The following is a 23,624-nucleotide window of genomic DNA, read 5'->3' as shown; positions in this document are numbered from 1 at the left end:
AATGCAAAGGACTTTGGATCAAATCCTAGCAATTTATTCAAATTCACAAATATCACCAATTGCCTACATTGTTGAATGATCAATCTGAATCTTATACATTGCTAACCAAGAAGTATTGTTAAGGCAAGGTGAATACTTGCACAAGAACAGTCAGATGAAAATGCCTGAGGGAAATCTACATGAGACCACTTAAACCAGAAGCTCTGGGTGAGCAAAGTGTAGCATAAGGAAAGCATGACCAGGGCATGGATGGTAAATATGAGAGTGGAAGCTAATTCCAAAGAAACCCAAAGAAGGGCAAGGTATGCACAAAGCCAAAACTGTCCAAGAAGGAAGTATCTACCTGAAGGAGCAGATAAAAAGATCTGCCCAAGCAATTATGAGTTTGTCCACATGCGGATGACATGATAGGACAGCCTGGAGGAGAAACCTGAGTATAATTCTTAGCCAAGTATAGCTCCTTGTATGGATATTTTATGGATATTTTGTATAGCCTTCTGATATAATTCTGAGTACAAGGAGCTATTCTGGGTGACATGAATCTCAGCCAAGCATTTAAGAAAGGAGTTGCATAAAAGAGTTGGCAACCTAATCAGAAGGCTGTAGACCTGTAGAAGAAACAAAGCCAAAGGGACAAAGGGAATGCCAATGATAGATCTATAAGGAGCCGAACAGGAGAGGGAGAGAGAGAATAACCGTAAGATAGGAGATGGGCATTAGCGTGAATCGTCTAAGGTTTAAGTGATAGGCCAGTGGGTAACTCTTCCCTATCGGATTCTTGTGGTCTGCAGAGGACCTGGATGCAACAGGAAGACTACATCCATTCAATATTTGGTTCAATTGCTGGTAACAACTCTATTTGTTGCTCTGGGTAAAGATATGTCTCAACTTGGACTATATTACTTATTAGTCAATTTGGCTGGGAATTATCTTTGGTGTAAGGTTCGGTTCAAATCTGGGGTAAATTAGAACAAGTTGAGTGTTGATTTGGCCAAGAATCTGTTCCGTATAATCAAAATTTAGCTGCCCATGGTAATTTGGAGCCTAGGGCCTGGCTGGAGAGAAAAAATTTCAATCATTTGTATCAAGTCTTCTCTGCTGAGTTAAAGGGGTATTTTTTTTATTAGTTCCAGCATATTGTCAAGATCAAATGAGGAATCTTGGGATGAAGTACTTCTGGATGATTGAGAGATGGTAAAGATTACGTGAAACAGACAATGTTCAGACAAGAGTGGTGAATATTTGGTGGAAAGGCACTTTGAATGGTTATTTGCTGGAATTTTCAGTTTCAATGTAGACCTGTCCTAAGGAAGTTGAGATACATTTTCTTCAGGCTGAACCAAGAGGTACTGTGCTTGAGTCCATTCCATTTTGAAAACTAACACTGGATTTGGGAATGAAACCCTAAGGATGGAAGACAAGACTCTTTTAGCACTAGAACTACATGGAAGAAAGAGGGCACCATTGACACTGAATATGCACAAAAGAGATTGTAGAAGGTAGATTCTTCCAATTAACAAAATATTGTGGAAGAACCTTATTCCTTAATTTCTTTTCTCTCATATCAATGATGGCCTCATTCCAAAATTAGGAATAACTCTAACCATAGTGCGATGTGCTTACCTAGTACCTTCTTGAGGCGAGATACATGAAAGATGTTATGGATGAGACTGTTTGCAGGTAGGTCTAGTTCATAAGCAACCTCACCGATCCTCTTTATAACCTTGTAAGGCCCATAGAATCGTGGCTTGAGTTTCTTTGCACTACTCCCCTTAAGGAAGGATTGTTTATAAGGTTGCAACCTTAGGAAAAGTAGGTCTCCAACTTCAATGTACTTTGGATCTACGACAATCAGCATACATCTTTTGTTGATTCTAGGAGTGATGCAAGTTGTCTTTGAGTGTGTTTAAAATATCTACACTTTGTTGCACCAAGTCTCTTGCTCCAGGAACTCTGTTAGCTATAAGAATCAAATCTCCAAATGATAATGCCTCATACCCATATAGTGCCTTGAAAGGACTCATCCATATTGACATATGATGATTAGTATTGTAACAATATTCTCCAAGATATAGCCATTTGACCCAAGCTTTTTGCTACCTTGTGATATAGTTCCGCAAGTATCCTTCGAGCCACTTATTTACAATTTTGGTTTGCCCATCAATTTGTGGGTGGTAGCTAGAGCTTGGGGTAAGTTCTGTCCTAGCCAACTTAAAGAGTTCTTGCCAAAATAAACTGAGGAATCTACTATCTCTATCACTAACAATGTTCTTAGGTAGCCCATGTAGTTTGAAGATTTCCCTATAGAAGAGATCGGCTACTTGTGGTGCTCTATATTCAAATTTCAAATGATATTACATGAAAGTGAACATACATAGTTTGCCTATCGACCACCACAAATATACAATCCTTTCCTTGTACCTTTGGAAGCCATGTCATAAAATCCATTGAAATGCTCTCCCATTTTTTACTTGGTATTGGCAAAGGTTGTAACAATTGGGTTGGACATGTCTACTCTATCTTGTTTCTTTAGCAAATCATACATTCCCTGACATGCTTCAAAATATCCCATTTGAGGCCTTTCCAACAAATCTTCCTCTCACTTGTTTGTATGTTTTGTAGCAACCCTAATGACCTGCCAATGGAGTGTCATTATATGCCCCCATAACCTTTACTTTCATTTTCAACCCTAGGATTAGATATATTCTATCTTTGTAGAGAATGAGCTCCTCCACCACCTTGTACTTATCATCTTGTAGTTTCCATTCCAATATATCATTTGCTAATGCATTATTGGCATATTCTGCAAGTATTGAATTTTTCCAATCTGCAGAGATGTCCGTCATAGAACATAGGTGAGGTCTTTGTGATAAAGCATCAGCCACAACATTATTCTTTCCCTTCATGTACTCAATATCAAATTCACATGCTTGCAACTTACTAACCCACTTATGTTGTCTATCATTTAGATCTTTTTGGTTTAAAAAGAATTTTAGACTGTTATGGTTGATCTTGATGATAAATCTTCCACAAACTAGGTATTGTCTTAACTTATCTAGGGCTTGCATAATAGCTAGCTTTTCTTTGTCATAAATGTTGAAAATATTAGCTAAGTTCGGATATCTGATTATCAAAATTTGGTGTTGTCAAATGACAATCAAATTTATATGTATTATTTCAATATACTTGTTATTGAGCTGGACCCAAATGTAACGTGGGAAAAGGCAATTCAATGTGTGATAGGGCTGGGCCCAAAATGTAACGTGCTAAGGCATTGGGCTGGACCCAAATGTCCAACGTGGGAAAGGCAATTAATAAAATAACATTAAATTACAAGTGTTGCAAGCCGACCTAGATGTCTACCTCCAAAAGGAAGATATATATATAACAACTTCAAGATGAAGTCAAACACATTCATTATTACTTGCAAATGCGATCTGCTCTCCTATCTTAGCGATCTGCTCTTCTACTCTTGGCGAATCTGTTGTTCCACACTTTGGCGAACTTCAAGGACATTGTTAAGCAAAGTTGTCAAGATTGTTTATAATTCTGCTTCAGCCAATTAAAGTCATCTTCTGCTGATCTGCTCCTTTGGTTACCTACAGCTGGTTAGGGGATCATCCTCTATCACCTTGGCAACTTGCTGTTTGGACAGCAATCAGAGATAAGTCTGTTAAGTTGTAATTGCCTATCATTGAGATAATACATTATACATTTAAGGCTGGGTTTTTCACCTCCAAGAGGGAGGTTTTCCCAGAGTATTGGTATCTTGTGTTTTGTGTTTTTACTATTTATTATGATTAATTAGTTTGTTTCACATCTGAGCACTTAAAATTAACATGGTATTAGAGCTTTAGGTTCATTCAAATAATCAAATTATTAGTTGCTCTTCACTTTCAGTTTGTTGTTTTAGTTTTGCAAGATGGTTACAGATCTGAAAGTAGAGGATAGACTTGAAGGTGCCCTCAATTTCACATCATGGAAGGTTTGTGTCCTCCTTGCTCTTGAAGAATTAGAGCTGTTATAGTTTGTGGAAGATATGGATCTAACTCAATCTTCGGATCCGGAAGAGCTAAAGCAATTCAAGAAGAATGCTCTCAAAGCAAAGAAGTTCCTTATTGATTCCATGAAGGATCATCTTGTTCCAGTCATCTCCAAATTGAAGACAGCCCGAGAGATGTTCAAACATCTAGAAGGGATATATGAGATCAACAACATCAACCGGACACTCACATTGAGGCAGCAACTTCTTCAAGTCAAAATGTGCAAAGGAGATTCAATCATGTCCTTCTTCATGAAGATTTCAGAATTGAAGGACCAACTCAGCGCCATTGGAAGCGAGGTTGTGGACAAGGATATTGTCATGATTGCATTGAATGGTCTTCCTGTCTCTTGGGATCCTTTCATTCAAAGCATAAGTGGAATAGCTGAGTTCCCTTCCTTTGATCGCCTCCGGTCAGATTGCATTCAAGAGGAGTCTCGCCTAGCTGCTAGAGAAATGCATAAAGGCTCTCATGGAGGAGATCAACATGTGCTTGCATCTCAACATGTTAGAAGGAAGGGAGGCCATTGGAAGAAGAACAACTTCAAAAGAGATAGAGACTTCAGACCTCCAACTTTCGATTCAAGGAAGAAGCCAAGGGATCTTTCACGTGTCCGTTGCTTCAGATGCAACAAGTTTGGACATTATGCCAAAGAATGTCAAAATTCGCCCACGCAAGGGGAGGCTAACCTGAATGAAGTTGCAAACTCAGAGGATAATGAAGACTATCTCTTCAATTCTGCTTTGTCCAAAAATGTGCCAATCGATAGCAACACTTGGTTGATTGACAGTGGTGCATCTAGACACATCATGTGATATCGAGAGCATCTCTCAGACTTGATGGAGAAAGAGTCCAATCTTCATGTGGTAATTGGTGATGATGCACAGTATTCGGTAAGAGGCTTTGGTAGTACTTCTTTAAATTTAGAATCTGGTATGTCCTTGCATCTTAGTAATATTTTAATTGTCCCTGGAATTAAGAGGAATTTAATTTCCATTTCTGCCCTAGAAGATAAAGGTTATCAAATAGCATTTTTTAAGGGTAAAGTACTTGCATGGCCTAAGAAATCTAGTATTAAATCTGTTCGTGTTATTGGAAATAGATATGATAGTTTGTATAAGCTTTCAGCTAACCCCATTCGAGCACTCATTCATGAAGCTCCTGAATCTAGCGAGCTATGGCATAGAAGGCTCGGTCATCTTCACTATCAAGCACTTCCTTCACTTGAAAGGATGGTTAAAGGTATGCCTAAACTTAATCAATCTCATGATGATGCTTGCAAAGGTTGTGCATTAGGTAAGAACACTAAAAGTCCATTTCATAAAAGTGAAAGTAGAGCTAAAGAAAAACTAGCACGTGTTCATTCTAATCTATGTAGACCTATGTATGTTCCTTCACCTAGTGGATTTCTATACTATGTTACATTTATAGATGATTTTTCTAGAAAGACTTGGATTTACTTTCTAAAATCTAAAGAATCTGATGAAGTGTTAAGTAGGTTTAAAGAATTTAAAGCTCTAGCTGAAAATATGTCTGGTAAAAGGATTAAAGTGTTAAGATCTGACAATGGAGGTGAATACACCTCAAGTAGCTTCAATGACTTTTGTGTAGAAACAAGAATTAAGGAGTTCTGCGTTCCCAACAATCCTCAGCAAAATGGTGTAGCTAAACGAAAGAATAGAACCATTGTTGAAGCTGCCAAAGCTATGATTCACGATCAGGACCTGCAGATCTTCTTATGGGTTGAAGCATCCAAGACTGCTATGTACATTTAGAATAGATGTCCTCACCGTAACCTGAAGAACATAACTCCCCAGGAAGCTTTCACAAGAGTCAAACCAAATATCAGCCACCTAAGGATCTTTGGAAGTCATGTCTATGTTCATGTGCCAAAGGAAAAGAGGACTAAGTTAGAGCCTTTCGGGAAGAAGGGTATCCTTGTTGGATATGGTGAATCTTCCAAGGCATTTCGCATCTACATTCCTGGTCAAAGGTACATTGAGGTAAGTAGGGATGTCACCTTTGAAGAAAATATTGCTTTCAAGAAATCAAAAGGTTCTCTTATTGATAATGATAAAGAAGTTAATGATAATCAAGATATGGATATTGATACTAACCCTGAGATTCAGAGGGAGCCTATTGAGCCTCCTGAACCTATTGATCATGATGATCCTCATGAGCCTCTAGTTCCAATTGATGGACCTAGAGATATTGCAGTTAGCAAGAAAAGACCACTTTGGGTTAGAAGCACAATTCAAGATTCAGAAAAGTGTGCAGCTCCTAGTGGCACTTTCAGAGAAAGTAAGAGACCTCAGAAGCTCTTTAACTATGCTACAATGATGTGCAACATCATTGAGTCTAAACCATCCAACACAGAAGAAGCTATGAACAAGCAAGCTTGGAAGCTAGCTATGGACGAAGAGTATCAAACCATCATCAAGAATGATGTCTGGGATGTTGTGCCTAGACCTAAAGGTAAGTTTGTTGTTTTTTCTAAATGGTTGTTTAAAATTAAACATGCTGCTGATGGTAGTATAGAGAAATATAAAGCTAGATTTGTAGCTCGTGGTTTTTCTCAAAAAGAAGGCATAGATTATGAAGAAACATTTGCTCCTATTGCTAGATATACTTCTATTAGAACTATTATAGCTATTGCTGCAGCCAAAGGTTGGAAATTACATCAAATGGATGTAAAGACTGCCTTCCTTAATGGTGTTATTGAGGAAGAAGTCTATATTGAACAACCTGAAGGTTATGTGATTCGTAATAGAGAAACTCATGTGTGCAGATTAAAGAAAGCTCTCTACGGCCTCAAGCAAGCTCCTAGAGCATGGTATGAAAGAATTGATAAGTACTTAGTTAGTGTAGGATTTTCTAAGAATGATGTTGATCCTAACATTTACTTTAAAGTATTTAATGGTGAAATGTTAATTCTGGTTTTATATGTTGATGATTTATTTCTAACTGGTGAAGATAGTCTTATCATTAAGTGTAAGAAAGAATTAGCTACTGAATTTGAAATGAAGGATCAAGGTCTTATGCATTACTTTCTAGGGTTAGAAGTGTGGCAAAGACCTAATGAAATTATTCTAAGTCAAGGAAAATATATTGTTGATATATTGAAAAGATTTGATATGATGGATTGTAAACCTATGTCTACTCCTATGGAAACTAACTTGAAGAAGTTGAGTATTTCTGCAGCTAACTCTGATTTTGCAGATCCCTCAGAGTACAGGCAGTTGATTGGATCCTTGATGTATCTAGTCAACACTAGACCAGATATCTATTATGCAGTGAGTGCACTTAGCCAATTCATGAACCAACCAAAGCATGTTCACTTGGTGGCAGCCAAGCACATCCTAAGATACTTGCAAGGAACTATTGGCCATAGATTGAAGTATTCAATCAACATAGCAATCAACTTGGAAGGCTACTCTGATTCTGATTGGGTTGGAAATGTTACTGATAGGAAAAGCACTTCAGGAATCTGTTTCAACTTGGGTTCCGCTATGATCTCTGGGGCCAGTAGGAAACAGTCCTCAGTTGCACTAAGTACTGCAGAAGCTGAATACATTGCCTCAAGTGTGGCAACTAGAGAAGCAGTTTGGCTTCGCAAGCTTCTTGCTGGGTTGTTTGGACAACCATGGGAATCCACTGTTATTTATTGTGATAACCAGAGTTGTATTAAAATGTCTAACAATCCCGTGTTTCATGAGAGGTAAAAACATGTGGAAACTCATTATCATTATATTCGTGATATGGCACAAAGAGGTGCTATCCAGCCAAAATATATCAGCACCGATGAATAGGTTTCTGATGTTCTCACCAAGCCCAAGCTCGGGTAAAGTTTGAGTACTTCACAGAGAAGCTTGGAATGGTGGAGAACTCAACATTGATTGAGAGGGAGTCTCAATCTTAGTGATGCAATTCAGTTTGCATCTTCCACCCTCTGCGGGCAATGCAAGGTGACTGTGTATCCTTCTCTAGGATAAGGTTGAGGTGTAAAAACCTCTTCCACCCTCTGCGGACAATGCAAGGTGGTTCCTCTGCGGGCAATGTAAGATGGACATTATGAAATGAGTTCATGATATTTATATGTTTTTTTTTTACTATAGGTATACTCTATGGAGTTTATACATTCACTCTTGCGGGCAATGCAAGATGAAAGTCATGAATGGATCATGACATGTGGCAATTATCCTCTTTAGCTAAGAGGGAGTGTTGAAAATATTAGCTAAGTTCGGATATCAGATTATCGAAATTTGGTGTTGTCAAATGACAATCAAATTTATATGTATTATTTCAATATACTTGTTATTGGGCTGGACCCAAATGTAACGTGGGAAAAGGCAATTCAATGTGTGATAGGGCTGGGCCCAAAATGTAACGTGCTAAGGCATTGGGCTGGACCCAAATGTCCAACGTGATAAAGACAATTAATAAAATAACATTAAATTACAAGTGTTGCAAGCCGACCTAGATGTCTACCGCCAAAAGGAAGATATATATATATATATATATATATAACAACTTCAAGATGAAGTCAAACACATTCATTATTACTTGCAAATGCGATCTGCTCTCCTATCTTAGCAATCTGCTCTTCTACTCTTGGTGAATCTGTTATTCCACACTTTGGCGAACTTCAAGGACATTGTTAAGCAAAGTTGTCAAGATTGTTTATAATTCTGCTTCAGCCTCTTAAAGTCATCTTCTGCTGATCTGCTCCTTTGGTTACCTACAGCTGGTTAGGGGATCATCCTCTATCACCTTGGCAACTTGCTGTTTGGACAGCAATCAAAGATAAGTCTGTTATGTTTTAATTGCTTATCATTGAGATAATACATTATACATTTAAGGTTGGGTTTTTCACCTCCAAGAGGGAGGTTTTCCCAAGGTATTGGTGTCTTGTGTTTTGTGTTTTTACTGTTTATTGTGATTAATTAGTTTGTTTCACATCTGAGCACTTAAAATTAACAATAAATCTTTGTTGGGTTGCCTTCCTTATCATCTTGAGGTATTTCTTGATCTTGCATTATAATATTCTTTAAATGGAATATCTTCTAAGGTTAGTTTTATCACAAAAGCTTGCACCCTTGCTGAGCTATCAACTTAGCAACCTTGTGAAACATGGAAACAACCCTGAAGTGTGGGACCTTGCGCAAGGGGGTTGAATCTCTGGAGAAGGCCGGCTTCCTTCTCAATCCAAGGTGCAGGTGTTGAACCAACTCAACACTTTAAAACTAACTCCTAAGCCTACCCTAACAACTTGCAGAGGTAAAGGAAAGAGAGAATGCTTGAAATGAAAGGAGGTGATGCACCAAGAAGAGATTGTTTCTCTCCCCACCGAAATGACACAAGAAAATCAACTGAAAACACCGAGGAGATGCACAACTTCAGTTGTACGAGTGACCCCAATGCATGTATGAAGGTTAGAATTCACTAAATGCCAAGAGGGGAGGAGGATTTCCACAAGTCACACTCAGAAAAACAAGTTAACATGGCATAGATGGAGAGAAAAGCCACAAGACATACTCCTATAATGAAGGTAAGAAAGCATACACAGCATACATAGGTTAGAAGGAGGCAAGAATAGTGATTTTCAATTAATCATAAGGCCAAAAGCCAATCTTACAGTTGCAGAGATGCAAAAATAATTACAAGTCTTTAAGAGAAGAGAAGAGCATAAGAAAGCTCAAGGCAGCAAGGAGAGAACCCTTTACAATGAGGCTTAAAAGCCATTATATAGAAAAATGGGTTACAATGGTGATCATGACCCCTGCATGTCAGTCTAGAAGTGCAGGGAAGTGCATGCACTTGACTTGTACATGCAAGCAACCTAGCCATACCCACAAAGGGAAACCCTGAGAAGGTGGATTGACTGACCTTCCAAAGTCAGAGTATGCAGTCATGACACAAGTGACCAAGCATGGCCATGTACCTCTCTTGATGGAAATCCTGCCAAAAACATTAAATGCACCCTTGTGGCTCCACAAAAGAAAGTGTACAAGTCCCCAAAATTGTCGGAGCATTAAAAGGAGTGTCGATCACGCCATCCGGAAGTGTTGCAAGTCGGAAGTAGGCTTGGAAGACTTCGGAGACCGGACTCTCAAAGTGAGGAAGACAAGAGAAGGAGCAAGGAACTTCAGAACCTCGGAGTTCCGAGGTTCCGGGATAGGAGAAAGGAGGGCTAGGAAAGGAACTTCGGAACCTCGGGCTTCCGGAGTTTCGGGATAGAGAGGGAAAGGGTTAAAGAGAGAAGGGGAACTTCAGAGACCGGAGTCACCGTAGTTGGGGAACTTCGAGGACCGGAGTCATTGTAGTTGGGGAACTTCGGGGACCGGAGTCACCGTAGTTGGACAAGGAACTTGGGAACCTGGGGGTTCCGGAATTCCGAGATTGAGGAACTAGGAACTTGGGAACCTGGGGGTTTCGGAGTTCCGGGGTTGAGGAACTAGGAACTTCGGAACCTGGGGTTCCGGAGTTCCGAGGGAGGAGAACAGAAGAAAAGCTAAGGGAAGGAAGGGAACTTCGGAATCTTGGAGTTCCGGAGCAGGAAAGAAAGAGGCTAAGGCAAAGAAACCCCGAACCTTGGGGTTCCGGAGTTCCGAAGAAGAGAAAGAGAGGGCCAAGGAACTTTCGACAAGGCAACACTTCAAACCATGATTTCATTGCTTTTCTCCTTGATCAACTGGGCAGCGCTGGTCCATGGAACATATCTCTGATCGGTTCTCACTGATGGACCAAGGGTGTCATAAAATGACAACAGTTAGGATCAATTCTTGAATATGTTTGCGCACATTCATCAATGTCATTTGATGTCATGTTGGGTTCATCTTCTTCTTCTCAAGATTGCTCCTCTCTTGGTAAGAATGTAGGCCTTGTCTCTCTAGGTGAAGATCATAATTGAGTCCTATTGTTATTCTCGGAATGGTTTGAATCAATATCTCTTCCATTGGTTTGGTTAGGCCTAAGAGCACTGATTGTGTTATTCATGTTTTGAACTGCTTGAAGAAACAATTGTGCTGTTCATTGTTGTCTCTCCATTAAGCTTTCAATTCATTTACCTGATTTCCCTCGATATCACCCATTTTATTCTTTGAATTGCTTCTAGTTTTCTCCTTTCTCTTTCCAAGGCTCTTTGAGCTCTTTGGCTCAACTACATATACTTATTTTTTTATGATAACACTTATTTTTTGATCCTCAGGCTGGCAAAATCAAGGCTCAGATACCAATTGCAATCTCCCCTTGTGGGGTATTCTTTAAAACAATAATATTTACTCCAAATATGATAACAATTTTATCAAAGATTAAGAATTTATTATAATATTTGGGTCAATAAAACATAGCACAATACCCAAAGTTGATCAAATCATGATTTCTTTGGAAATACTTTACAAATCTGCTGAATTAGAGGGTTTTGTCCCTAACTCAACAGTGACAATACCAAGGACCCCGTCCCTAGTATGTCAAGGGCATGAAAGGATCACCTTCCAACCCTTAGACAACCTTGGAGGGTTTTTGTCCTCCTCAACCAAGATTTGGATCCAAACTCAGTAAGAGCATGAAAAGTCCCCAACATTCCAATTCTCGTGAACCAGAAGGGATTTCGTCCTTCCAATTTGCAAATACTACCTAGAATTAAAAACCAAAAACTTGATGCATTTGCTAGACTATTGCTGATTAATATTTCTTGATGGATTGACAAAGTCAATCTTGAATTAATACTTAAATATTTTATAAATGGTTGCTGCTTGAATTGATTTTCTGAATTATATTTATAGCTGAGTGTAATTCTGAACTTATATTCTGAATTGATATATTGAATTGGTTGTCAATTGGTGCTGATTTGATTGTCAATTGATTTCTGAATATTAATTTCTGAAGTGATTTATTCCTGAATGAAATTCTCCCTGATGCCCCTCTCCAAAAAAAAAGTCTCCCCATTTATATCTTCAATTTGGAGGGAGTCACACCTCTTCATAAATCATTGCCTTTGCAAGAGCTGCACCTCTTAGTTGAACACTGCCTTCACATGGTTGATTTAATTTAATTATATGCTGTTTGGAAACTGGTGCCCAATAACATCTTCTTAATTAGTCCCAATAGACCATTTTGAAAAATCACTGCCATTGTCATTTCCTTTGCCAAGGATAAAGGCAGAGATATTAGAGATTTATAATGCTGCAACTTTCTTATGGTGGAGGCATGTCATATTCATTCATGAGGTGGGGTGCATGAACTTGGCTGGAGGGATATTGACCGGGGTTAGTTTTGGGCCCATGGTATTGGAAACCATTTGGTGGTTTCCAATTCGTCCCTTGCCTGCAAATCAAGTGTGTGGCATTGTTTACAATGGTTTTGTGGCAAGTTTCCATAGCATGCTGTCAAAATGATCACAGGGTTGAGGATACATGATCAATATAAGTGAAATATATCTATACTGTAATCATCTATTTGACAATATATTGAGTAATATATTTGTCACTGAATTTTTTTCCTAAAAGGGTTTCCTAGGGTATATCTAGTATTATATATGTGAATTCTTTGTCTATTTTTTTGCATTGTGGATTTGAATGTATCAAGCAATACTCTTGTTTAAATTTATTTGCACTCTATTTCCTTTCATTTGGTATCAAAGCTTTGGTTGCTAAAATCTTAGAGGAGGGCATTTTGGCCCTGTAATAATATTCATTTTATTGGGAGATTTGCACAGGTGAATCCAGGCTTTGTACACAAGGAAATGGGGAGCACTTCTAGACGGATGGCAATTGAAAATTTTAATGGACAAAACTTCAAGTTATGATAGCTCAAGATGGAGCATCTCCTTGTTAATGGAGACCTATGGATTGTTGTTACAGGAAAAAAGGAAACCATTGGAAATGGATATGCACATAACTAGGCAGAAGTTGATAGGAAGGTAAGAAGTTTAATCCAACTTTACCTTGTAGATTTGGTGGTACTGAATGTCTCAAGAAGATACTTGCTCAAAAGCTATAGGGGAAGATAAGGTCTTTGTATCAAACAAAGTCCCTAGGAAATAAATGTTTTTAACAAAAGACTTAGTCCTTAAGGATGAATGATGATGATTCGGTGACAAAGCATTTAAATGCTTTCAACATTGTGGTAAGCTGGTTAGCATCTATTAATATATATGGATGAGGAAGATAAGTACATTACCTTATTATTTCCTTTTCCAAATTCATGGGATAACTTACTCAGGGAAATCAGTAGTACCTCTGCTCAGTTGAAGCTTGAAGAGGTGGTTGCAACCTTCTTGTTAAACAAAATAAGGTAGATGTCCATGGAAAGTGGTGCACAGGATGCCTTATTTGTGAGATGTGATTCTCACTAAAGGCAAGAACAAGACTGGAGATAAGTAGTCTAAATCTCTCCAAGAGTCCAAGGTGAACTGTTGGAGTTGTGGACAATCAAGACATTTGCAGACTAAAGAAGGCAAATAAGGTATTAGATGATACTCTCCTGTAATGTCCCTTTGTTGTAAATGCCCTAGTTTTGTCTTTAAATCCTACTAGGGTTGGGAACTGTTGTCACAAAAGCTTGCACCCTTGCTGAGCTATCAACTCAACAACCTCGTGAAACATGGAAACAACCCCAAAGTGTGGGACCTTGCGCAAGGGGGTTGAATCTCCGGAGAAGGCTGTAATGTCCCCTTCTCACTAATGACCTTCTAGTGGTCCATTAGCCTATTCCTGAGACCCGTAGGCTAGGTGGAATGAAGAATGAGGGTCCAGCATTGATGAAACAAGGACTTACTATTTTTAGTAAGTCAGGGAATGGCCATTCTGGTGTCACTGTCCTACTGAGTTCTCCATGTTTTGCCTCTGGACGCGATGATCATGTTTTTTCTGAGCAGTAGTTCTTGACTTACTGTTTTTAGTAAGTGGCTGTGTGGCACAGTTCTATTTTTGGCAGTAGACAGGGTTCTGATTCTGCAGCTGTTTTGTGGTCGTCCGGGCTCAGTTTCATCCTGGTTGTGATAATAATCAGTACGGGAGTCATTTGCGACATAATTAAATATTATTTCCTTATCCTAAGGTTAATATTTAATTAATCTAATTATTGGTTACTGATTTATTAACTTTGGGATTAATGCCTATTTTATCCTAAGTTGTGGCGAAATTCATGTGTACTATGGGATGTCGAAATATTTTAGAAGAACATCATTTCATGTTGCATCTCCATTATTTGCCAAGTGATTTACGTGGGTCCTCCCCCTTTTTGGCGTGAGTCTTGACTTAGGAAGAAAGTGGCGCTACACTTGGGTCCACTTGTAGTGGAATGAAATTCAAATGCAAGGCGTTGAATTTGGAGGAATGGCATTTGGATTTGAGGAATGAAGTTATAAATATGAGGCTTGGGCTCCCATTTGCACTATCTTTGAAAATTGCATCGTTATGCTGCCGGTTTGGCTACTGAAAATCTGAGCTTCGAAGTTGGCTTCCTAGCTAAGTCTCAGTTTCATACTTGCAAGATAGTACCTAGCTGTGTCCTTGTATTCCCATTGCTGATTGGTGAATGAGTTGCAAATTATGGAGTGTTCTATGTTGGATTTGTGTGTTTCTGGTTGCTGGTCGCGGGACTGCTGAAAGTATATTTTGCTCACACCTCTTAACCAGGCGACTCCATCATTCTGGGTACCGGCTCATCCTTCCTTCCTTGCCATAGCGATACAATGTGTGAGTTTTTAGCATTTTTAAATGAGCAATGAATTTATTAGATAAAATCGAACTTCCCAGGTATAGCGTGGGTTTTTGCACTTGCATTGGGATGTGTGCCAAATGAATAGTGGGTTGTTTGGGTTGTATTTTGGATTGGATGTTGTGGTTAGTGTTATATTGGGGGATTGGGATTGATTTCATGTGATTTGGGTGAAAAATGAGGGAGTTATGAATATTTTGATGTTTCCATAGGCTGCTGAATTGTACTTTCAGCCTGCAGATCAGTGTAACAGAAAATTATAGTCTTGTTGTAGAAATCTGCAATTATTCTTCTCATCTCATCTCTATGTTGTAAGGTTGTTTCAGTAGTACTGATCATCCCTTCTTTCTGCTTTCATTTGTAATTCCCACTGCATAAGTGGAAGAGGCTGGCTTGCCGCCTTCTAAGTTTTGTAATTCAGATTTGGTACTCAGTCCTCCTACTGAATAAGTGGTCGAGTGATAAGTTCAATACAATGGTCCTCCTGCTGAAATATGCGGTAGAGTGATAGCTTAATGTAATGTCCTCCAATTGAAATACGCAGTAGAGTGATTGAATTTCAGTTTCTTGTCATTTTCCCTTGGTCGGTTTACCGCCAAGAGTTTGGTTTCTATCCTGCTGGATAAGCAGAAGGGGCTGGCTTGCCGCCCAGGCATTGTAATTTCAGTTTGATTATTGTTGCTAACGATCCCCAGAACACCGTATGCTCTCACCCTCCCAGACTGGGCTCTCGGTGAACAAAAGGTGGAAGGGTTCCCTTTCAGTAGTTTGGATTATTTCTCTAACCTTAACGGGTTATTTGTTGTGGATGAATTGTTATTGGCCTAAAAAAAAAATTACTGGAATATTACAAAGGCCAACTTCCTTCTCAATATAAGTGCAGGTGTTGAACCAACTCAACACTTCAAATCTTACTCCTAAGCCTATCCTAACAACTTGCAGAGGAAAAGGGAAGAGAGAAACGCTTAAAATGAAAGGAAGTGATGCACCAAGATAAGAGATGTTTCTCTCCCCACCCGAAATGGCACAAAGAATCAATTGAAACACCCAGGAGATGCACAAACTTTAGTTGTGTGAATGACCCCAATGCATGCATAAAGGTTAGAATTTGCTAAATGTCAAAGGGGAGAAGATTTCCCACAAGTCACACTCAGAAATAGGTTAACACAGCATATATTTGAAAGAAAGTCACAACATACACCTATAATGAAGGTAAGGACAAATACACAACATTCATAAGTTGAAGTAAGGCAAGAATGGTAATTTCAATTCATTCAAAGGCCAATAGCCAAACTTACAGTTGCAGAAATGCAATAATATACAAATCTTTAAGAGAAGGGAAAGAGCATAGAATAGCTCAAGCCAGGAGGGAGAGAACCCTTTACAATGAGGCATAACAACCTTATATAGAAAAACTAGTTGCAAAAGTTGTTGGAGCATTAAAAACCTTAAGTGTCGATCACACCATCTAGAAGTGTTGCAAGCCGAAAGGAAGTCAAAAGACTTCGGAAACTCGGGTTCCCGAAGTGGGGAAGACTAAGGAAGGGATCTCGGAACTTTGGGATTCTAGGGAGAGGAGAGGAGGCCTAGCAAAGGAACTTCGGAACAAAAAGGCGAGGGAACTTTGGAACCACGGGGTCCCGAAGTTCCGAGAAAGAGGAAGGAGACCAAGGGAAGGAACTTCGGAACCTCCGAGAAAAGAAAAGGGCAAGGGAAAGGAACTTCGAAACCTTGGGGTTCTGGAGTTCCGAGGAAGGGAAGAAAGCGACAAAGGAAAGGAATTTCGGAACCTCGAGGTTCCGGAGTTCCAAGGAAGGGAAGAAAAGGAAGCAGAAGAAAGGAACTTCGGAACCTCGGGGTTCCGGAGTTCCGAGAAAAGAAGAGAGAAGGCAAAGGGAAGGAACTTCGGAACCTCAGGGTTCCGAAGTTCCGAGGAAGAGGAAAGAGAAGCTAAGGAAGGAACTTCCTCCAAACAAGACAACACTTCACACTTCCTAATTCTACTGCTTCTCTCTTTGATCAACTGGGGCAGCGCTGGTCCATGGAACATATCTCTGATCAGTTCTTACTAATGGACCAAGGGTGTCATAAAATGACAACAAGAACATTAAATTAATCATAAGAAATCTCTAACTTATTGGGGGAATTCAACCATAGAGGGGCTAGGATAAGGTGACTTGATAGGGTGCCCTAGAGATCCTCTGCCTTAGGCCCAAGAGCGGATATACCATCCCTCTTGGCCTAATGTGGCCCTTTCCATCCATATGAGGTGGTGTATCTAGTGAGGCGTCCTATAACCGTTTCCCTTCATCATGCCATCCTATTCCACTTCCTATGATTGGATTCCTTAGCATATTGATCCACCATGATAGAGGGTTGGGATGCATTTATAATAGGGTGTCCTGGAAATCCTTCCCTTGTAAGCCCAAGGGCAGCACTCCTTGTACCCACTTGGCCTCATGGGACCCCCAGTCACCACCATGAGGTGGTGTACTTAGAAGAGGATACCAACGCTGTTTCCCCTCCTTGTAAGCCCTCAAAACCCCTATCATGGCTCATTATAACATTTAAGCAAAACATACAAAGAGTCCTACATTATGGCATATATATATGTGTGTGTGTGTGTGTGTGTGTGTGTGTGTGTGTATATGTGTATATATGTATATATATGTATATCTATATATGTGTATACATATGTATATATATCTATATATATGTATATGTGTGTGTGTGTATCATATTTCTAAACTGTATGCAAATCAACAGTGAGCAAGTCATAAACAAGATTCGTTATGCTATGTATATCACAAGAACTCATACCAAAATCAAAGTATATGATCGAACTGCTGCATGCCTTAATTTGTTATTAAGATCAGGTCTGATCTCTTCGATAGATACTTGTTTTTATTCTTTTACTTAATGATCTTTTTCCATTGTGGTCCTCTCCTGTATATATCTTAACATTTCGATGAAGGTATGCATCCTTTGGAAATAACTGCCCTTTCATAAGGGATCGTGTCCCCTTAGAACTGACTTTTAGTGATGCCTTTTCATAATTGTTTGTTACCACAATGATTCCCTTAATCGCTGCCTTGGAAATTATATTGATCTTTGACTTGTTAATCACTGCTCAATGATGATCGCTGATTTTCATGCATGTATGCATTAACTTGGGCCCCCATAGTGAAGTCGGCCTGATAGCCAATAACGAATTTCCACTGGATAATTATTTATATTTGGATTTATTAATAGGAGAGTAATTTAATAAGTCGGCCTTAACAGAATTTACTCTTTAATCTCAGTCGGCCCTTGTTTAATAGCTATGAAGGCTATGATTTGAGTTTTAAGACTGCAACATTTATTTGCAAAGGTTGTGACATCAAACACTGGCACGGGATATGACACTTCCTTACATTCAAATTCCTCTGATAAAGAAGTTGGAGATTCGTACATGGCATCCTCAAATGCTCATGGATGTGATGATGTGTGGCTGATAAGAAGTGGTTTTCTGAATATGAAAGATACAATGGAGTGATATCTTTATGTGTATTGTTGTCCCCAGCTGCTAATTGAATGTTTGTTTGTTTACCCCCTTCTGCAATGTATAAAACAAGTAGGAGATTGTTAGGAAGGTGTGTTGTACACACTGCAAAGTAATATTTTAATACTATTGTAATATTAGGTTCTCACGGATTTGGGCACCACATCAGAAAGAGATCTCGAAATTCTTCTTGTAAGGTTGATCCCACCAGTTGGATTATCTTTTATGATGCCTAAAGGGAGTTGCATTGGAAACATTTACTTGAGGGTTACAATAAGGCGTTGATGGAGCATCTTTGATTGATGTATGTAAGAGTATCTTATAAGAGGAATTATTGCACCAAATTAAAGCACTTGGTTTGACTAGGTGGACTCCTTGATTGTAGGGATAAAGGAATCTCACGGAGTTCCATTCATTCATGAGATTGGGCATATCAGCCTGGCTAGTGGACTATTGACCAAGGTCTGGGCTCATGGTTTTAGGCCCATGGTATTGAAAATCATTTGCTGGTTTATTGTTTGTCACTTGTCCATAAATCAAGTTCTTGGCATTGTGTTTTATAATAGTTTTATGACACGTTTCCAAAGCAAATACAAATAGGACTAACCAAGGGATTGAGGATATAGGATCAGCACAAGTGAAATCTCTCTATATTGTAGCCATATATTTGATAAGATATTGAGTGGCATTGTGCTTGTTGATGCCTTTTTCTTTGAAAGGGTTCCCCAAGGTATATGTGGTGTTTTTGAACCTATCTAGCATTACTTCTCTTGTTTAGTTTATCAGTACTCTATTTCCTTTCAATTTTTACATCCATTCAGTTTCTGAACATCAGAATCCTTTTATTCATAATGTCTCCTTAGCATATAGATGCCAAGAAATATCCTACAAATAAGGCAACAAGAGGATTATTTTGTCGTCTACCACCTAGTTACTTGGCTAATGAGAATTCTCACCCACATCTCTTAACTGACATGTGAATGCTTCTTTTGAATAATGCGTATTATGATGCATCATAACCATAGTAGCAAGTTTGAAAAAGTTTAATGTTGAAAAGGAGAATAGTTTTCCAAATTTTGTAATTTAAAAAAGGTTTGAATATACATAACATACAAAATTATGTGAAATCACAGAAATAGAATATAAATATGATATAAAACAAACATTTCAATTGCCAATATGCGTAGAACTTCAAATTTTCATTTATCAGAAGATAATAAGATTTTATGATGACATCCATTCTCAAGTTTCTCTAGTCTACATCATAGGGCCATAAGACTCTAAAATGATAATTTGAACATTTGAAAAAAAAAATTGCTACATGATCTTCGTCACAATCATTAACATGACTAGGGTCAACATCCCAATCCAACACATCTGCACTAACACTATAGCATTAACCACAGCTGGAAAACTTGGACCTCAGAGAGAACTCAGAAGGCCAAAATTTTGACTTGGATTTGGGACTTGACAAAACTCAATAAACAAAAAGAAACATAATTACACAAAAAAACTGAAACTAATGCATTCAGAGAACACATAAATCTATTTTAATCATCAATTTGTCATAATTCAAATATTAAATATGTCATACCGCCCTCAAAATAATATATGCCAAGGACTCAGAATGTTTTTTGCAGGACTCAACAATCTTTTTACAAGACTTGGTTGAGGCTTAGTCAGTAATCAGAAGAGACTAAGCACGCAAGTCATGTAGACTTGTCATGGTTTCATTTTGGACTTATGAGTCGTGCCAAGTCTGAGCGATTTTCCATGCAAGTTTCCTAACTATGTCATTCACCATATCTATCATGCTTTTCAAAGCATGCAGGCTGGAAAATAAAATTTACAAAAAAAACTGTGGTTGATGTCCCAGTCAACATGTTAACTTGACATTGGCAGATTTGATCTAGTAGTTTCAGCCCCTAAACGAATTGAGATTCAGTCAAAACCTAGTATAATAAAAATAGCATCTAGAGATTCTTTAATCTGATTTTACACGGACTATAGTGCATTTAAAATGGTAATAGTTTTGAAGAGGCTCATAAACACAAGGTTATGTTCTCATTCCAGCTGTTATTCTCCTTGAGTTTGATTTGAACCAGTGCACTGCCTCATGCCTTCTCCTTCATTCATATTTCACCAAACTTGATCTCAACTACCATAAATTTTAATCTTTCCTCACCCTCTTCCTTGTTTAATTGGCAACCAGTATGGATTGAAATCGGCAGCATTTGATTATCTTCCTTCACAACCTTTCTAACTACAATGTATAACATCTGCAATTTTCAACTCCTCTTGCATCATTCTGAACTGCCCATTCTCCTCTTTGTCCAAATCTTCACTTTAAAGGATTGGCAAATGTTTTGCAACTCTAGACAATTTTACCACTGTCTTTTATTCCTTCTCTCACTCCTCACTATTCAACAGGATATTGTTGATTGCTTTTCTTTGGACAGGACTTTCCTCTTTCTTATCAAGAAGTCTTTCCAAACTGTGTATATTCTTTATTTCATTAGTGAAATAATTAAATCTATCAATGCCTGAGGAAGCATTACTGCAACAGAAGATTTCTTTAGAATATTTCCCAACAATACAAGACTTTCTAGGTTTCATCCCACTCCTTGCTCCACAATTTGCCTAGTCTACTATAGTACTCCTCTGATTCCAAACACATTGCAATGAAAAGGGCAATATTTTTTTTGTTATTTGGATTCTTTGATGGTTTATAACTCTATATGGTTGTAGAATAACTACTTCCTCACATCCCCACCAAAAATATCATGGGCATATTGATATGTCAGATGACATTTATAAATAAGAGAAATAAGAGGAATATATATTCAAACTTGGTGATATAACCCTTAATTTGAACCACTTCACAATATTCATGTTGATGTTTCTAACTTGGTACTATTGGCACCTAATGTGAGTCTTACCGAGGAATGGAAGAAATTCTATATGGTTGTGAAGTTATTTGCTTCCTCACATACCCTCCAAAAATATCATGACCACATGTTAAAAACTTATATGCTATTTATTAACAAGAGAAATAAGAGGAAAATGCATTTGGCCTTGGTAATGTGAAACTAAAGTTGAATCACCTCATGATATTCATGTTGACATTTCCAAACAGGTAGTAATAACACCTCAGTGCACTCTTGTTGTGGGACTGAAGGCTGTCATTATTGCTGAACTATATAATCAAGTTCAATTCAGCTAAGGGTGGAATAACAGCATAATCAAGAGAATTAATTACCTGAAATCTGATCATTTTCCATATAAAGTTTTATTGTCATCACAAAATCTATACAGATGCACCCACTATTCCAAGATCAACCTTGCAATATGTGAAAACGGTACTCAAAATATCAATCATACTAGAAAATATAATTATAGTACTGTTGCCTATATGAAATCTATGCAATATTTACTATAAGAGGGGGTTTGAAATAGCAATTCCTATCTCATAAACCTAGACTAAAGCAGAAAGTATGACTAATCCTCCTGGCTTCTCCACTCATTTCAAAATGAATAATATAATGGTCGATTCCCATATGCTCTAGGCTAAAGAAAAATTCGGTACTAATGCATCAGATAATTTACTACAAGTATGCACAGGTACAACTATTGCACTTTTGACATTCATAGGGTTCTGTTCACTTCAATTGTGATTAGCAATAAGCCTCACATCACCGGAATAAACTGGCATCCAGCAATAAGCAGAATATGTTCCTCTGCTGGAGAATTTTCCACATCTGAACATTGAAATCAGGTTACTACTTGATCCCTGCACTACACTAACTCAAAATTAAAAACCAAACAATGAAATATACAGTCAATAGGAAACGTGAGATACAGGTTTGTTCTGAAATAGGGTAGGGGAGCATATGAATAAGGGTACAGCTATATTAGATTGCAATCATCAGGAGATGCGGATATGGATACTAGAACAGGGTCCCAATCCATTGGCATGAACACGATTTTCCTAGCAACTATGAGTTTTTCTGAAAAATAGTTTTGAGATACCCAATAGTGATTATGAATAAAATCATAAAAAGCCCATATCAATCCAATCTTACACTTACCGCCAGAAGTGCTGTACAAGATTACCATAAAGACAATAATAATGAACTATGCAGCTGGCCTCGATGAAGAAGACCTAAAACAAACAAGCTCTTGAAGAAGTCATGTGAGGGGTTGAGAAATCCCTTGAATTTATACTACTTGATGAATACCAATAATGGAATTAAGTCTTGTACTTCCAAATAGTACATGTTTAAGTTGTTTCAAGGGCCAAACACAGGGAATCGAAAACCATTTTCATTTTACTATCTCCAGAGCTAAACATAGCAGAAAGATACATTTATATCCAATAACAACATTGCCAAATGACTCTATAGGAAAAAATTGCACAGGAAACCTCTAGATTATAATACTCCTAACAATTTTGGCGTGACTTTGACTATATAAAATAAAAATTTGACAGCCAATACATACATCTAACGAGCTGAACATAAAAACAATCTTGGCGTGAATTTGACTACCTAGAGAGCCCAAAGGGCTAGTTGGGTGTGAAGAGAGACTTACAGCTTGTAATGCTTGAGATGGACTTCCTTCGTTGATCTTCTGTCTGGCTAATGCAAGCAGCGACTGAATGTTTTCCATTTGATTTTGTTGGTTTAAGGGATTGTTTTCCATTTGATTTTGGTGGTTTAAGGGATCTTCATCAATATCCATTGCCCTCTAATCTGCTTCTACTACTGGTTGTATATGTATCCCACAATGTATATGATAATATCATTCAAAATAGAGCTCACTGCTAAAAATTTGGTAAGCTTTCAAAGGCAAAACATGAACACCATTTTACTTACTTTTTAAAATTACCTTTTTGGTCACAAACTGGTTAATAATTACATCATATTTGCAAACTTTTAAAAATTCATTTCCTTTTATTTTAATCTGACCGACTAATCGTGGGTAGGATTGAGAAGATTCCCTCGTTTACTAGAAGCAGCATTTTGTGGAGTTTGCATTTAGTCTCATCTATCAATTTGGTATTTTTTAAGAACCAATTTTCGAATATAAAAAAAAATTATTATTATTTATTTGTAATTAAATTCAGTATTTTTTTTTTTAATATTAAATCATGTTTTTGAGATTTGAACTTAAGACCTTCCATGTAGATAAGTTATTATAAATTCAATATTTTTTATTAATATGAAGATAAGTTATTATATTTGTTAGGATTAAGGTGTAATCAATCTTGTAAATATAATATTTATATTGTTTATTTTCTTAATGTTATATGCAATTTA

General features: G+C 37.9%; 1 protein-coding gene across 1 annotated transcript in view; it reads right to left on the bottom strand.

Annotated features, from left to right (window-relative positions):
- Positions 1–23,212, bottom strand: part of LOC131036019 (uncharacterized) — a 59,019-nt gene extending 35,807 nt beyond the window's left edge. Inside the window, exon 1 of the mRNA XM_057967814.2 lies at positions 22,897–23,212. Within this exon, the coding sequence (XP_057823797.2) occupies positions 22,897–23,046 (150 nt within the window). The 5' untranslated portion in view covers positions 23,047–23,212. The remainder of the gene's footprint in view (positions 1–22,896) is intronic.
- Between the last annotated feature and the right edge of the window lie 412 nt (positions 23,213–23,624).

The sequence above is a fragment of the Cryptomeria japonica genome, chromosome 3, assembly GCF_030272615.1.
Source record: "Cryptomeria japonica chromosome 3, Sugi_1.0, whole genome shotgun sequence".
Lineage (NCBI taxonomy): Eukaryota > Viridiplantae > Streptophyta > Pinopsida > Cupressales > Cupressaceae > Cryptomeria > Cryptomeria japonica.
The sequence above is the reverse complement of the archived record's forward strand: the minus strand, read 5'-3'. Positions and strand labels throughout refer to the sequence as shown.